The sequence below is a fragment of the Mobula hypostoma genome, chromosome 1 (genome assembly GCF_963921235.1).
Source record: "Mobula hypostoma chromosome 1, sMobHyp1.1, whole genome shotgun sequence".
NCBI classification, from domain to species: domain Eukaryota; kingdom Metazoa; phylum Chordata; class Chondrichthyes; order Myliobatiformes; family Myliobatidae; genus Mobula; species Mobula hypostoma.
In genome coordinates, this window is record NC_086097.1 from 229,713,576 (window position 1) to 229,731,710 (window position 18,135).

Consider the following 18,135-nt stretch of genomic DNA (forward strand, 5'->3'; position numbering starts at 1 on the left):
TTAGACGTGCTGGGTAAAGCAGCGCTGGTTTTAAATCCATCTTGTAGAGTTCCGACATCACAGATCTGTAACGAACCCGTTGATCTTGAATTGGTTTACTGAAATCCTCCATGAACCGGAAATTAAAATCCGAAAAATCAATGTAACCTTTAGATCGAACGAATCGAAGCAGTTTCTCCTTGTCTTGAAAGTAATGAAAACGTAAGATGACATGTCGAGGTTTATCTGACTTAGACGAGTATGATGGAACTCTGTGAGCCCGATCCAATAACGGTGGTTGGTCAGGAAATACAGTAGGAAATGTATCTTTTAAAAGTTGAGAAAAAAACTTCATAGGGTTGTCAGATTCCACAGCTTCACGTACACCAATCATTCGAAGATTCTGCCGTCGCATTCTGGATTCTAAGTCAGAGTTTTTAAAGGTCAGAAAGTCAAGTTTTTTCTACATTATAGTAATTGTTTCTTCAATTTTCCCCATCTTGAATTCATTTTGTTGCGTGGATTTTTGAAGATTAGATATAGCCGATTGATGTTCCGTAATAGATAATTGTATCTTATCGATTGAATCGGCAATCTTCTGGAAATTAGTTGAAATTTCCGAACGAATCAGTTCCGTAATAGAGGTTGAAATTTCCCTTTGAATTAGATCCGATATAGCTTTCAAAGTCACCTGTGGTTCAGTCGGAGGAAGATCGGTACCTTTCGGTCTAACCGGAGGTTTGCCGTCTTTCCCATTTTTTCCATTCTTAGACATAGCAGACCTTAAAAACATCCGATTATCGAAGAGCCCAATTTGTTTCAAAGTATTGTAAAAGTCGATGCCTTAATGGTTAGTTAAAATATAGCTGATCATAAGAAAAAAACTCAGAGGTAATGGAGCGAGTCAAGAACACGACTTCACTCCATGAGCTCTACCGGAAGTCCCCCTCTATCACCCTCATTATGTAATTAGCCCCTTTTAAGACTGTTAATTGCAATTCACTCTTCCTTTCTAAGGGCTATTAACGACATAATTTTTTAATATACTGCAATCAAATTTACAAAATGAACTATATGAACACAATGACTTACTATAAGCTATGTTTGGAACATTACAGGAGGCAAAGCATACTTAGCAATTGATGTGTCAAACAAACCAAAAAATATTTCATTCATAGTCAATGATATAGCCAAGTTGTAGTTTGAAGTGGAAATTTAGGAATATTTCGGACAAGAAGAACTCAGCAGGGAATGGAGTCCTGGGTAGAAAAGGAGGAGTTATTTAAAGAATAGTAGAATCTGTGATGCCAAGATAGAGAACGTAGGTTCCATCAGTTACAAATGACTGAATGGCCTATTTAAACATTTATATTCTTAAAAGATGTTGGTGAGGCAAGAGATAAAATCTGTTCTTTTAATCAATAAATCACAATACATTATTTTTATTTTGTTAACTAGCACAGGGAAGAAAGCAATCCTTCTATCTTGAACACAAGAGATTCTGCAGATGCTTGAAATCCAGAGCGAGAGGAACTCAGCAGTCCAGCCTGAAACGTCGACTGTTTATTCCCCTCCATAGATGGTGCCTAAGTTCCCCCAGCATTTTGTGTGTTGCTTCTGCTATCTGTCACCTATTCCAAAAGATTACACCTCCCTACAGTCTGACCTATTTTGTTTATTGTCCACAATCCAATGTTCAATTAAAATGGCTTTGCTGCATTTGATACTCTATGTGACCCAAAGCAACACAGGGGCATAGAAGGACTAATCAAAACTTTGCCTAAAAAAAAATTAGTTTTAAACTTAATAATGCCAATTTAAACCATGAATCCAAGAAAAAAAATTCCAAAAGGACCTTGAATGGAATTGTCTCCCCTACATTCATTGCCCAAAAATGAATAATGTAAATCTATTTCAAAAAAGAAAACACTGTAATGCTGAAACACTTGTTCAAACTACTGTATTTGCACCAGCACGATTACGATACAAAACACTTGAGAGGGCTGGAAACAAATGCCAACCGGAAGATGTATTTATGCAAGTTGTGAGTTAGGATTGCAGGCGATATACTGTACATGTGTTTGGCTGCCAAAACATCAATGGTACTTTTAGAAAAATGCCAATATTTATCGAGTTCCTGTAGCAGTGACCAGTTTAGATCTGTCAATAAAGCAAAATCTGAAGCAATAATAGGAGGTAGTGCCATTCTGGTGACTTTATCAACGAACTCAAGCTCCTTAAGTAATCAATACTGTTGCATTATTTTAGAGAGGAAATAAGAAATTTTTCATTCAAAGCACTAATATGCATCTTCCTGATGGAAAAAATGTCCAAGGCCTTCCAGAGAGGAAAGATGATGCTGTACTACAGGAAAAATTAGCAGGGTTTTCTAAAGAGAAGAGTTAGGGAAGGTCATAATGTCAGGGATGGTGAGGCAGAGAGGTTTTGCAAAGAATTTTGCAATGCCATTAGTGTGAAAATCATGAAGCTGCAGGTGCTTAAAACAAAAAGAGAAAATGTTGGAAAAACCCAGCAGGTCTGACTGTGACTGTAGGAAGAGAAAAACATTTCAGGTTGAAGAACTTTCATCAAGAGGTAGGAGACTGGGAAAGAAGGATGAGTCTGATTGGGTAAAACTGGGATGACCACAGGGATAAACAAGATTACCTGGTCAATGAGTGAATGGATGCAGTTAAGGAGTAAGCAAACAGTGATAATATGTGGAGGGAGGGGTGTTGAGAAAGAGTCACAAGCTTCAGTGGGAGTGATGGGGAGTGAGGGGGCAGGAGGAATGCTGGTCATTGGATGAAACTGTAAGGGTTCCTATCTATGGACAGAACCTGCCCCAGGCAGTAGCGTTAAAGTCACACTAGGCAGGTTTCACAGCACTGTGAATATCTGCTTCTACCCAAATGGCTCACGGAAGGCACACTGTGGAGTGAAAATCAAAGTTGCCAGTTGTTGGGCTTATCTGGGTCTTTCACACATGAGAACCTCAGACATAGAGGAGCTTGACTGAAAAATCACTGCCTCCAACTCACCTGGACAACTACTGTCAATGGATGCAGTTAAGGAGTAAGAAAATAGATTGGACTTGCAAAATGCAGAGCAGAAAGATCAGCTCAACTATACTTTTCTCATCAATACAGTTTGTTGTTACCTTTATACTGTGGACTGATTTGCTAACATCCCTTTACATGAATTGGATCAAAAAGACAAAATTTGAACATTGCACAATTTTGTTTGAAAAAATATAAAACTTAATAAAATGAAGTACATTTTTCGTAATTTCTCAATGTCTTCAGCTGCCTGAAAACTTCACTGTTTGGAAAAACTCAAGTGCCGGTCAAGCGTTAAGCTTCTCATACTTACTGGGATGCCAGTGAAAGTAACCGGTGGAGATTGCCAAGAGATGCTGAACCCATTGCTGGTAGGTGTGAACTTTGATCCAGGGATATTAACAGGTGCCGTGGCCTATTAGAAACAATATGAATGTAATGACATCGCTTTGCATAAGAAGATAAAGCTCCTCAGAGCGAGTATAACTTATTTGTGTAGATTTTTTTTAAAGTCCAGGCATTACAAATTATGACCAGAAATAACAATTAATAAATTAGGAGCTTGCAAAGATTCGGTATGATATCTAAAATTCTGACAAACTTCTATAGGTATGTGGCGGAGAGTATTGGTAAAGTATTTTGACAGGTTCCATCACAGTCTGGTATGAACACCAATGCCCTTGAATGGAAAGTCCTACAAATAGTGGATATAGCCCAGTTCATCACGGCTAAAGCCCTCCCCACCATGGAGCATTGTCACAGGAAAACAGCATCCATCACCAGGGACACTCACCACCCAGGTCATGCTTTCTTCTCACTGCTGCCATCAGGAAGAAGGTACAGGAGCCTCCAGTTTCAGGAACTGTTATTACCCCCTCAGCCATCAGGCTCTTGAACCAAAAGGGTTAACTTTATTCAACTGTACTTAACCCATCATTGAAATGTTCCCACAACCTATGGACTCATTTTCAAGCACTCTTCATCTCATGTTCTCAATATTTATGATGTATGACTATGAGGCCACACAGTCCCCTTTTATTGTCATTTAGTAATGCATGCATTAAGAAATGATAACATGTTTTTACTGCTTATTTATTCATCATTATCATTTCTTTCTTTTTGTATTTGCAGAGTTTGTTGTCTTTTGCACAGTTTGAACACCCAGTTGATGCAGTCTTTCATTGATTCTATTATCGTTGTTATTCTACTATGAATTTTATTGAGTATGCACGCAAGAAATTGAATTTCAGTGTTGTATATGCTGACATATATGTACTTTACTTTGAACTTTGACTTTTGACTTTTGAATATGCACAATGGCATCCAATAGTCAGCAATTTTTATCTGGATTGACTTATTGGATTTTCCATCGCCTGTGGCAAAGACAAGTGATCTACAAGGACATTCTTCAACTCCATGTGAGGGCAAGACCCAGCTGACTGAGCAATATTTAACCCATGGAGTCTGTCACTGGGAACTGGGAAGCCAGCACTGGTAGGCCCCTAAGTTAGGTACCTGTAGCTCACAATGCTGTAGTTCAGGATCCCAACAATCAATTCTCTTTACAACCGCCATCTCCTCCCCGCCCCCCCCGCCCCACTAGTGTCAAGCCTGACTTTCACTCCCAATAGCTGGCCACGATCTGCCTGATGATCTACTCCAACCTGATCCTGACCTTGCTTATATCTTATCAACGGAAAAACCAATGGTCATTCTAAAGGGTAAGCTGGTCATCCTAAACCCAGGTCTATCTTACTGTGACCATGGTAGCTTTACAATGCCAGCTGTAGGACCGGGCTTCAGTTCCCTCCGCTGGCTGTAAGCAGTTGTAAACTCTCCCCATGACTGTGTGGGTTTCCTCCAGGTGCTGTGGTTTCCTCCCACAGTCCAACACAGAGGCGTATGGTTAGGGTTAGTGAGTTGTGGCCATGCTATGCTGTGCTGGAAGTGTGGCGACACTTGTATGTTGGCCAACACAATCCCCGCTGATGTGATTTGACACAGACTATGCATTTCACTCTATATTTTGATGTACATTTGACAAATAAAGTTAATCTTTTAAAAAAAATTCTAATCTTTTAGGCAACCCTAAGTGAGATCCTGACTTCCCTGTTTCATATGCTTACCCTGCAGCTTACACAGGAAGTCTGGAACACCAAGTGGGCATGGCCCTGATCTATACTATACAATGCTTTGGTTCTCAGTGCTACGGAAATCTGCCATGACTAGCACTCAAAAGAGGTTCTTCTGTCTAGCTTTCACTGCTGAATCCAGAAGACCAAGTATTTCTAGATCAGAGTTATACTTGGAAAATGTCTGCTACATTCTTCTGACTATGGAGTGAACTAATCACCACATAGGTGGTTAGTCTGTAAATACAATCCTCTTGTCTCACAAAGCACCACTAGAGACAAGCAAGGGTGACACTTTACAGGACAAATGACCCAGGTTCAATTCCCACCGCTGCCTGTAAGGAATTTGTACGTTCTTCCCGTGACAGTGTGGGTTTCCTCCGGGTGCTCTAGTTTCTTCCTACAGTCCACAGATGGACCGGTTGGTAGGTTAATTGGTCATTGTAAATTGTCCCGTGATTAGGCGAGGGTTGAACTGGGGGTTGCTGGGCAGCAGGGTCTGAAGGGCTGAAAGGGCAGAAAGGCGCTGTACTTACCAATCAATCAATAACTACAGCTTATAGTTTGCAGTTGAATGGGTGAGCTGGTCGGTCGCGGAAGGGAGGAGTGAGGAAGCCAGGTACACAGTGAAGGGCAGCAGCCAGAGCGAGGAGCCGAGGGGGCAGAAGTGAGGAGTGAGGAGGCTGGGTACAGAACGAGGGGCAGCAGCCGGAGTGGGGAGAACGGGAAGGCAGACGCAGCTTGACTTGCGGTGACGACGACTGATTTAAAAAAAAATGTTGAAAGGCATGGACAGAGTGGATGTGGCAAAGTTGTTTCCCATGATGGGGGAGTCTAGCACGAGAGGGCATGACTTAAGGATTGAAGAGCGCCCTTTCAGAACAGAGATGTGAAGAAATTTTTTGAGCCAGAGGTTGGTGAATCTATGGAATTTATTGCCACGGGCGGCAGTGGAGGCCAAGTCATTGGGTGTATTTAAGGCAGAATTGATAGGTATCTGAGTAGCCAGTGCATCAAAGGTTATGATGAGAAGGCGAGGGAATGGATCAGCTCATGATAAAATGGCGGAGCAGACTCGATGGGCCAAATGGCCGGCTTCTGCTCCTTTGTCTTATGGTCTTAATGTTCACACATATTAGGACTGGTTAAAAGTACTCTGCAAGATGTGTACTCATACTGCCTCCTTCTGACTGGTCACAGGCATGCAAGTAACCCCAGGCTCATAAAAAGTAGTTGAAGGGGAGATATGCCTTTGTAAGACCCAGCTGACTGAGGGTTTATCTCTCTGCATGAAAATGCACTTCAGGAACTGCAACACAAACCCCCATTCTCACCCAAAGCAAAAGCACCTCGGGTGTAGAGAGAGGAGCTCTATGTTTTGGTTATTATGGATGAACCCCTTGCTTACAAGAAATGAATATTAAGTGGTGAGTCGTCAGCTTGTCATCTGCCCTGACGTTTGGCCATAACCTCATTCAGATAGAGTCATACAGTACTACAGCACAGACAGAGGCACTTTGGCTCATCTCGCCTGTGTCGAACTGTTATTCTGCCTAGTGCCATTGACCCACACCAGGGCCACAGCCCTCTATCCCACTCCTGGCCCGTGTTCTTATTCAGTTTCCCTTAAATCTTGAAATCGAACCCGCAACCACCACATCCACTGGCAGCTCGTTCAACACTTACACCGTGCTCTAGGCGAAGAAGTACCCCCTCAGGTTCCGCTTAAATATTTTATCTTACACCCTTAACCTGTGACCTCCAGTTCTCATCTCACCCAGTTTCAATGGGGGAAAAAAACTGCTTGCGTTTACCTCATAATTTTGTACACCTCTATCAAATCTGCTCTCGGTCTCATACACTCTGGGGGCGGGGGGGGGAAGAATCTCAACCTATTCAACCTTTCCCTGTAACTAAAATCCTCAAATCCCAGCAACATGCTTGTCAATTTTCTCTGTACTCTTTCAACCTTACTGACATTGATAGTTGGAAGACATGTTCGAAAGAGGTGGGAGACTCGTGCAAAAAGGAAATTGGGATCCAAAGTTACAATTTTTATACCATTTTTGTCTTAGCTACCATGACTGCTTTCTGCCATGGTTGCTGAAAGACCAGAAGCCTTTGCGGGGAGGGGAGAAGGTTCCAAATGATATTAATTTAGGCTTCAATTCAAATGGCAGATCAATTGATAATATGTGGAGGGAGGGGTGTTGAGAAAGAGTCACAAGCTTCAGTGGGAGTGATGGAGAGAGAGGGGGCAGGAGGAAAGCTGGTCATTGGATGAAGCCTATAAGGGTTCCTATCTATGGAATGAACCTGCCCCAGGCAGTAGCATTAAAGTCACACTGTGGAGTGAAAATCAAATTTGCCAGTTGTTGGGCTTATCTGGGTCTTTCACACATGAGAACCTCAGACACATAGAGGGCCTTGACTGAAAATCACACCCTTCAACTCACCTGGACAACTACTGTCGACATTTTTCACCGAAATTTTATCACATGGCATACAGTTTCTAGGCAATTATCCTTCAAATAGTTTAGAAGACAGTTGGACATGTCATGCTAGTACAGATTTATGAGGGACTACTACAAAAGTTCAGAACTGTTTTGGATATGAGAGTCCTCCACAGTGTTACAATGATGGGTTTTCAAAAACGTGAAGTTAATCCAGGCCAGCTTTTTAATACAAGAGATATAAAAAGACAAAGTTTAAAGATAAAGATCAGCTTTACTTGTCACATATATATCGAAACATTGGGACATAGAGTGAAATGTGCTGTTTGTGTCAATGATTAACACAGCCCATAAGTGTCACCATGCTGCTGGAGTCAACACAGCACCCGGACAAACCCACACGGACACAGGGGGAGTGTAAAGACTCCTACAGACAGCAGTGGGAATTCAGCCACGATTGTTGACATTGCAAAGTACTAGGCTAGCTGCTACTGTGACGCCCTGCTCAGATACACGGGCAGTCAATCCGTCATAAAAGAGTAAGTCACAACCAATAACCTAATCGTCATACATAGATCATGGAATAAATCTCAAAGGATGCTTGGAATTGGATTTTAAAATGGTTCGGGGGCAAACAGATCCATTCTCTAATTAAGGGACTGAACGGGAACCAAGCAGGAAGAGAGGGTCAGTAGCCGAAAAGAAACCTGTTTGGGGGCCCTTTTCCTGTTGGCAAGTATTCTTGTTCCGCCAATATTATCGTTAACATAAGCACAAGAGATTTATCATTAACATTACTTATGTTGTGCCTATGCATGTGTCAGCAGTGCACTGCAGTTCTAAAGGGTTCAGCAGAAGTGAAGTTTCATTCCAGCAGTCCGGAATGGAGTGCCCAGGGATGAAAGATGCTATCATCAACACGAGTAGCAGATTTATACAAATTTTATATAACCCAGTTTAAAAAAAGAAGTCAAATTATTCTCTCTAAATTCCAACTGGCTTAATGTTTAAGGAAATAATCAAACTTAAGAGGGATGAAACAGAGGTGCCTCCTCAGAGCATCGGTGACTCAGATTCCATCCTGATCTCCCATGGTGTTTGTACATTCACCCTGCGGGCTTCCTTCGGGCTCTCCCGTTTCGTTCCACAGTCCAAGACGATGTAAGTGAGTAGGCTGACTGGCCAGGATAAATTGCAAACAGCTAGTAGGTGAGTGCAAGAATCTGAGGGGAGTGGATGGGTACGTGTGGATAATAAAGCTGGATTGGTATAGATGGGCAGCATGGATCAAAGGGCCGAGAGATGTCCCTCTACAGTGGGCATGTCTCAAGAGATGATTCAAGGAGTTGACCATTTCAGATGAAGGGATTTAGTCCATTTGAGGAAAAAATATTTGAATTATAAATGAATCACCAGCTTGCATGCTGAGTTTCTAAAATCTACCTTTTACCACATCTAGTTTGTATTGGGAGTGCTAAATAAAAGAATTATTTACCTAGTACATGTTATGGTCTTAGGAGGTTCCAAAGCATCTTATAGCTATTGATAACCTTTTTGAAGCAGTTATTAATAATTAAAATATTGCAGCAAAGTTCTGCACGGGCAGTCTGTAGGAATATTAAAGTGATAACGAGCAGAGTTTTCTATTCGTTCTGACTGAAGGATAAGTATTGGTCCAGCTCCAGGGGAAGTTCCCCTGTTCACCTAAGAAACAGCGAGAACAGCACACCCAGACCTCTTAACAGTCTGAACTCAGTCTGACATCTCATCCAAAAGCCACGGATCATAAAGTATGCACTATCCTTTAACTTCGGTAGTTTTTTCCTTGCGTTTAATCATTAAAACCTTTGCAAGTTAAGCGAGTCGCCCCGAGCTGCACCTTATTACCTGATAAGCGTGGTCAGTGTGGACAAGGTAGAGGCAGGTTGGTGCTGACCGACTGAGAGGGGTGGAGGTTTTGGCCTCGGTTCTGGTGACGGTGGTTTCAGATCGTCCTGAATCCAAGCTTGAGAGTGTAGGTGGTGACGACACCGATGGTGACACCGGAGACAGGCTACCCAAACCCTCAGCTGCAGAATCCGTGTTCAGTTTGATCTCCTGGTAATAGAAGTCCTCTTCACCATCACTGCAATCTGAGTCTACGTTACGTCTGTTGGGAGAAAATAAAAAGCCACTTAATGTCCAGCGCTGATCGTAAAGTAAGTTCAACACAAATCACACAAAGCAGTCGGCACCCTCTCCTTTTAGTGCTACAGAATGCTTGGCTTTGCTTTCACAATGAATGCCGACTTTCCAACAACATGACCACATTTCTTGACATTTGCTACCAGCACCTATTAATGACGGGACAAGAATTCCGGCAACAGTTTTCATTTTACGATATTACAGGGCCTGCAAAGAGAAAAAGAGGCTACAGTAGGGCATTGACAGGATGCAGAGCTGGGCTGGGAAATGGCAGATGGGTGTTAAATCCAGAAAAGTGTGAACTGATTCACTTTGGAAGCTTGCACTTGAAGGCAGAATACAAGGTTAAAAGCTGAGTGGAGGAACAGGGGGATCTTGGGGGTCAATGTCTACAGCTCCCTTAAGGTTGCCACACAAGTTGATTGGATGGTTAAGAAGGTGTGTGGTGTGCTGGCCTTCATTAGTCAGGGGACTGAGTTCAAGAACCGCAAAGTAAAGTGGCAGCTCTATACAGCTCTGTTCAGAACACACAGAAACGTAGAAAATAGGTGCAGGAGTAGGACATTCAGCCCTTCGAACCTGCACCGCCATTCAGTATGATCATGGCTGATCATCCAAATCAGAACCCTGTACCTGCCTTCCCTCCATACCCCCGATCCCTTTAGCCACAAGGCCCATATCTAACACCCTCTTAAATATAGCCAATGAACTGGCCTCAACTGTTTCCTGTGGCAGAGAATTCCACAGATTCACCACTCTCTGTGTGAAGAAGTTTTTCCTAATCTCGGTCCTAAAAGGCTTCCCCTTTATCCTCAAACTGTGACCCCTCATTCTGGAGGGGTCACATTTGGAATATTGTGCTCAGTTCTGGTCATCTCATTATAGAAAGGATGTGGAAGCTATAGAGATGATGCAGAGGAGATTTACCAGGACGCTGTCTGGATTAGAGAGCATGTCTAATGAGGATAGGTTGTGTGAACTTGGGCTTTTTCTCCTTGAAGTGAAGGAGGATTAGAGGTGACTTGATAGAGGTATACAGTGCAATATGATAAGAGATATAGATAGAGTGGACAGCCAGAAACATTTTCCCAATGCAGGAATGGTTATTATGAGGGGTTATAATTTTAAGCTGATTGGAGGGAAGTGTAGGGGGGGACATTGGAGGTACCGTAGGTTTTTCACACAGAGAGTGGTAGATGTGAGAAACATGCTGCCAAGGGAGGTGGTAGAGGAAGATAAATCAGAGGCCCTCAGAAAGGCACATGGATGAAAGAAAAATGGAGGCCTATGTGGGAGGGAAGGGTTAGACTGGTCTCAGAGTAGGTTAAAAGGTTGGCACAACTGGGATGAAAAGTTTTACGTTCTTTGTTCTTTTCACTCCAGCTGGATCCCGAATTCACCTCAGTAGGACTGAACTCAACTGACACAATAGGTTGGTGATATTTGAACAGAGGAAGCCTCCTCCCATGAAAATGATCTTTTGGTCAGCTCAGTGAGGAAGTGTAAATGGAATGAAAAGTCATTTGTTTATCTTGATGAGGTCACTGAGCAACACTTACTGGAGCAAAACAAAACTGCATATGCTGGGGATCCGAAATAAAATTAGACAGTAGAAAGTGACAAGAACTCAGCAGGTTAGGCCACATCCTTGGGGAGAGGAACAGAGGGGAAGAAAGAGACAGGGAAGAGAGAAAGAGAGGGAAGGGAGAGAGAGGCAGAAGAGAGAGAGAGAAAGGGGGAAGAGAGAGAGAGAAAGGGGGAAGAGAGAGAAAGGCGGAAGAGAGAGAAAGAAAGGGGGAAGAGAGAAAGGGAAGAGAAAGTGTCGCAACCATGGATTCAGCAGTGCAGCAGACACGGCAACTGTGCTCGTGAATATGCACATATCAGCTAATTATTATTTCATTGTGATAGTGTTTAATTCCATTCATTCCGTCATAGTATTTGTTGAGACTTGGACACGGGCACAGCAACGCTTCGCTACCGGCCTGCATTCCACTTTGCCTGAGAAATTAGACTGTCAAGTCAACTGACTCTGAAGACTAGCGGTATGCGTTCTATTCTTAGTTGTTCTTTACAGCTGCAGTGTAGGCTTCGTTTTCCATTTGAGAGTTTTAGTTAACGGCCCTGTTTGGCCTAGTGTTTATTGTTTTTTTTCCCCCTTTAACACTGTTTGTATTAAAGTCTGTGAACTATCGACCTGCTTCAGTGTCTCTCTTCTCCACACTTGGGCTGTATCCCAACCGGGTGACAGAAAGAGAGGGGGAGGGGGACGGAAAAATGACTCCTCCACATTTCAGTGCAAGGAAAAACAAGCACGTTTTAAAACTTCAAAAGGAGGGAGTCATAGAACAGTACAGCAAAGAAACTGAATTTTCAGCCCATTTAGTCCATGGTGAACCATTAATCTGCCCAGTCCCTTGGCCTGCACCCAGACCACAGCCGTCCATATACCCCTCCCATCCATGCATATATCCAAACTTCTCTTAAATGTTGAAATTGACCCCGCATGCACCATTTGCACTGGCAGCTCATTTTACACTGGAGGAATGGAGAGAAGAGAGGGAATGACTGTGATAGGATGCAGATTAAGATCGTCAACTTTAAACACCAACAGTTAGAAACTGGAGAGAAAAGAAGCAAAGTGAAAGTGAAATATCCAACAATTCGCAAACACAAGAGATTCTGCAGATGCTGGAGATCCAGAGTAACACACACAAAATACTGGAGGAACTCTGCACCTCTATCAGCATCTATGGAAAGGAATAAAGAGTTGATGTTTTGGGCTAAGAGCCTTCACCATGACTCAGGCTCTGTGGAAAGGAACAGGAAAATGATTTCCAGAAATTGTTGAATATTGAGTTCTAAGGGTCACAACTAGACCAATGAGGTGGGGTTTTGTTTAATTTAACTTTCATTTTTGGAACACTTTAGGAAGCCAATGATAGGTTAAAGCTGGTGTAAGCATTAATTAAACTAATAGAGGGTACTTACAGGTGAAAACAGGGGTTCAGTTCTTTCTTCTTGTTAATGGGACTACTCAGCAACTACCTCTAAAACTCTTTGATCATTTTTTATTGAAGGCCTCACAGATTTGTAGATTTGCATCTATTGTCATAAAACTCAATCTGAGTTAAAGGATGTGTATCTTTATTTAATAGAAGAATCTACAGAACTTGAATATATTTTCACTGTAAAATGCTAACATTTTATTGATCTTTACATTCCACTTTCTGATATATCCTACTGTTAGTGAACTGATACAGACAGGCTGAAAATAGCAGTCATTTTCAGACTTACAATCTAAAAAATTACGTTAATGAATTACATATTTTATTTAGTTGAAATAATTTATCTATAGTCCTACAATAAAGAGAGCTACTGTTACAATCTAAAAAGATAATAGATAAATTTATTTTTTAAAAGTGTTTACTTATTAAAATTTACTACAGTATCAGATGTATTTTCAGGAAACCACCATTATTAACAGGTAGCAGTTTAAATTCTATGTGGTTAGCTTCTCGTGAGCTGGAGAAATGATTCTATCTGTCTAATAGCTCTCTTATATGGTGATGTTTTGCTTTGGTTCCACAGTTAGGGAGTTTTCTTCCCGTAACTGACTATTCACCTTTAACGTACCATTAGTTTATTTCCACATCTTTCCTCATGTATTGCATTGTAACTGCAAAGCTAACAAATTTCATGACATAGGCTGGTGACATTAAACCTGATTCTGATACTGCTCACACATAAACCTAGAGAATAATTCTGTCATAACATAGCCCTTCTCCCTCACTCCAAACTATCACCTCAACTGCCTGTCTCCCTACCCTGTCCTACACCTCCCCCTCTTCTCCTCAAAATTTGTATTTCAAAGTTTAAAGTAAAGTTATTATTAAAGTATGCATCTTTCACCATATACTATCCTGAGATCCTTTTTCTTGCAGGCATTCACAGTAGAACAAAGAACTACAATGGTATCAATGAAAAACTACACACAAAAACTGACATATAACCATTATGCAAAAGAAGACAACCTTTCGTGAGTATTTGCTAACAATTCATAACCCTGTAACATTTTCCAGTTCTAATTAAGGTCGCTGACATAAAATCTCAAGTCTGCTTCTTGGTGCCACCTGATTTTCTAGGAATCAAGTCAAAGGTAATGGGGGTTCATGATCATTGGACAGGTTCCATCATCAAGAATTCCCTCATTACAATGTTCTGCTCTGGACTCGTGGAACCTGCAGATGGTTGGTAAACACTGCCCAGTCCGTCAGACTTGGGAACAGCTTCTTCCCTGCCTCTAGCAGACTTATGAACCAATCACCTCTTTCATACATCGTTCCCAGTGGTGCTGCCATGTTCTCAATGCTTAATTCTATCTCCCTCAGTTATTCCATTATTAACAATTTAACGCTTCTAATTGCACTGTTTTGTTGTTCTGTGCTTGTCACTATATTTATTGCAGTATTTATTTGTATCATGCTCTGTGAGGTTCAGACTGGCATGGAACTTCACTGCAAATCTTTCCCATTTGCTGCTAAATTACAGGTTGAACACAATTAAATTTTCAACAGAAAATTTCTGGTAAGATATGATTATAATTAGAGGAAGATTTACCTGTAGGAAACCCAATTAGGTGTTAACACGATTTGTATTTTGGAGTCAATAATAGTCAATCTTAAAGGCCAGAACCAGAATCGTGTTCATTCTCACTGACATGTCATGTAATTTGTTGTTTTGCCATACCAGTACAGTGCAATACATAAAAAATCTATAAGTTACAATAAGAAGTATAAAACAAATAAATCAGTGCAAAAAGAGAGCAAACTAGTGAGGTAGTGCACATGGGTTCATGGACCATTCAGAAATCTGAAGGTGGAGGGAATGAAACTGTTCTTAAAATGCTGAGTGTGCACCTTCAGGCTCCTGCACCTCCTCCCTGATGGCAGTAATGAGAAGGAGACATATCTTGGGTGGTGGGGTCCTTAATAATGGATGCCGCCTTACTGAAGCACAGCCTTTCAAATAAAGGTAGTAAATTCTCGAATTTTAACAGCAGAGTATTATTCCATAACTAAAACTGCTTGCGGCAACATCATGTCTAGGTAATGCAATGATGCAATTCTTTTCTCCAGTGAGTGCCAAATTCCAAGGCCTTCACAAAATTTTGTAACTGGTCCTCCTTAACACCTTAACGCCTTGTGTTAAGGACAGTTACAAAATCAGCTCTGAGACATCTGCCAAAAGTGCTTTAAACTTACTAAAAACTGCTGTTGAGTCTCTATATGTCTGGCCTCCAAGATACCTCTTCTTAGTAAAGCTTAAAGATTAGCTTTGTTTGTCACAAGTACATTGAAACTCAGAAATATACAGTGAAATCCGCTGTATGCGTCAACAGTCAACACAGTCCGAATATGTACCAAGGGTAGCTGCAAGTGCCTCTACACTTCCGCCCACCAACATATCATGCCCACAACTTATTAACCATAACCTGTACATTTTTGTAATGCGGGAGGAAACCAGAGCACCCTGAGGAAACCCACGCGATCACAGGGAGAATGTACAAATTCCTTACAGACCGCAGCGGGAACTAAACCCTAATCGCTGATCGCTGTTCTCCGGCGCTGTAAAGCGTTACACTAACCCCTAGGCTACCGTGTCGCCCGAGTAAATCTAGAATAAGAATATCTACACTTGCAACTCACAAATGATGGATCAATGATCTAACTCACTTCCTGCCAGAAAGTTGCTGCATTTGATACTTTTGCCACATGGAACTGACTGATCCATTTTGCCGAATAAAAACGTCGCAAGTCATATCCATACCATAAAAGTTCTGTAAAATTATGCTCCTTCCCCGTGGCTTGACTCTTACCCCAAGTGCATGGTCCGAATATGTTTCTGGATCCCTGCAGCAGTGCTGAGCACCTTTCCACAATTCTTCCACAAACACTTGAACATAACTTTCATCGAGTTCTGTAAAACAAAATACAACAGAGGGCAATAAACATAAAAGTATCCTATACTATTGACCTGCTGCGATGCTGCGATTGGACCTTATATGAAGCAAACTATTGTGTAACAGGCAAATAAGATGTTAAAAGTTTGAACGAGGGGCTAAAAAGTGGGGCTTTTGAGGAGGTGATCAGTATTGTGCATGGGGAAATTACTTATTGAGTCAATAAGGATGGGAGCCAGCAGGACATGGTCATGAAACCAAAGTTCAAAAGTTGAAAAGGTTTGTAGTAAACTTATTATCAAAGTACTGTATGTTACCATATACAAGCTGAGATTCATTTTCTTCCAGGTCCACTCAATAAATCCACAACAGAACACTAACCATATTAGAGTCAAATGAAAGTCTGCATCAACTTGGGCATTCAGTCAGTGTGCAAAAGGCAACAAACCGTATATGTCTGTTTGTACAAAAAGAAAGAAAGAATAATAATAATAGATAAATAAGCAATAAATATCAAGAACATGAGATGAAGAGTTCTTAAAAGTGAGTCCATAGGTTAGAAGACAAACATAGAAACATAGAAAACCTACAGCAAAATACAAGCCCTTCGGCCCACAAAGCTGTGCCGAACATGTACTTATTTTAGAAATTACCTCGGGTTACCCATAGCCCTCTACTTTTCTGAGCTCCATATACCTGTCCAGGAGTTTCTTAAAAGACCCTATTGTATCCGTCTCCACCACCGCTGCCGGCAGCCCATTCCACGCACTCACCACTCTCTGTGTAAAAAACTTATCCCGACGACTCCTCTGTACCTACTTCCAAGTACCTTAAAACTTTGCCTTCTCGTGCTAGCCATTTCAGCCCTGGAAAAAAGCCTCTGACTATCCACATGATCAACGCCTCATCTTATACACCTCTATCAGGTCACCTGTCATCCGCCATCGCTCCAAAGAAAAAAGGCTGAGTTCACTCAACCTATTCTCATAAGACATGCTCCTCAAAAAATTCAATCAGGCTTGTAAGGCACGACCTGCCTTTGACAAAGCCATGCTGACTATTCCTAATCATATTATGCCTCTCCAAATGTTCATAAATCCTGCTTCTCAGGATCTTCTCCATCAACTTACCAACCACTGAAGTAAGACTCACTGGTCTACAAGTTCCTGGGCTATCTTTACTCCCTTTCTTGAATAATGGAACAACATCCGCAACCCTCCAGTCCTCTGGAACCTCTCTCATCCCCATTGATAATGCAAAGATCATCATCAGAGCCTCTGCAATCTCCTCCCTCGCCTCCCACAGTAGCCTGGGGTACATCTCATCCAGTCCTGGTGACCTATCCAACTTGATGCCTTCCAAAAGCTCCAGCACATCCTCTTTCTCAATATCTACATATTCAAGCTTTTCAGTCCACTGTAAGTCATCCCTACAATCGCCAAGATCCTTTTCCATAGTGAATACTGAAGCAAAGTACTCATTAAGTACCTCCGCTATCTCCTCTGGTTCCATACACACTTCTCCACCGTCACACTTGATTGGTCCTATTCTCTCACATCTTATCCTCTAACTCTTCACATACTTGTAGAATGCCTTGGGGTTTTCCTTAATCCTGTCCGCCAAGGCCTTCTCATGGCCCCTTCTGGCTCTCCTAATTTCTTTCTTAAGCTCCTTCCTGCTAGCCTTATAATCTTCTATATCTCTAATATTACCTAGTTTTTTGAACCTTTCGTAAGCTCTTCTTTTCTTCTTGACTAGATTAACAAGAGCCTTTGTACACCATGGCTCGTATACCCTACCATCCTTTCCCTGTCTCAGTGGAACGTATCTATGCAGAACTCCATGCAAATATCCCCTGAACGTTTGCCACATTTCTTCCGTACATTTCCCTGAGAACATCTGTTCCCAATTTATGCTTCCAAGTTCCTGCTTAATAGCCTCATAGTTCCCCTTACTCCAATTAAATGCTTTCCTAACTTGTCTGTTCCTATCCCTCTCCAAAGCTAAGGTAAAGGAGATAGAAAGGAGTTAGGTTGTGGGAACATTTCAATGATGGGGCAAGTGAAGCTGTGTGAAGTTATCTCCTTTGGTTCGAAAGCCTAATGGTTGAGGGGTAATAACTGTCCCTGAACCAGGTGGCCTGAGTCCCTGAGGCTCTTGTACCTTCTTCCTGATGGCAGCAGCAAGAAGAGAGCATGGTCTGGCTGGTGGGGGTCCCTGATGATGGATGCTGCTTTCCTGCGGCAAAGTTTTGTATAGATATGCTGAACAGAGGGAAGGGCTTTACCCGTGATGGACTGGGCCATATCCACTACATTTTGCAGGATTTTCCATTCAAAAGTTCAGGTTGAGGCTCGTGGAGGGTA

At 41.9% G+C, this 18,135-nt stretch overlaps 1 protein-coding gene across 1 annotated transcript in view; it reads right to left on the minus strand.

Annotated features, from left to right (window-relative positions):
- znf704 (zinc finger protein 704) overlaps positions 1 to 18,135 on the minus strand; it is a 220,528-nt gene that overhangs the window by 28,377 nt on the left and 174,016 nt on the right. The window contains exons 5-7 of the mRNA XM_063065602.1: positions 15,686 to 15,786; positions 9,511 to 9,772; positions 3,352 to 3,453 (exon numbers count right to left, since the gene is read on the minus strand). Of these exons, the coding sequence (XP_062921672.1) occupies positions 3,352 to 3,453; positions 9,511 to 9,772; positions 15,686 to 15,786 (465 nt within the window). The remainder of the gene's footprint in view (positions 1 to 3,351; positions 3,454 to 9,510; positions 9,773 to 15,685; positions 15,787 to 18,135) is intronic.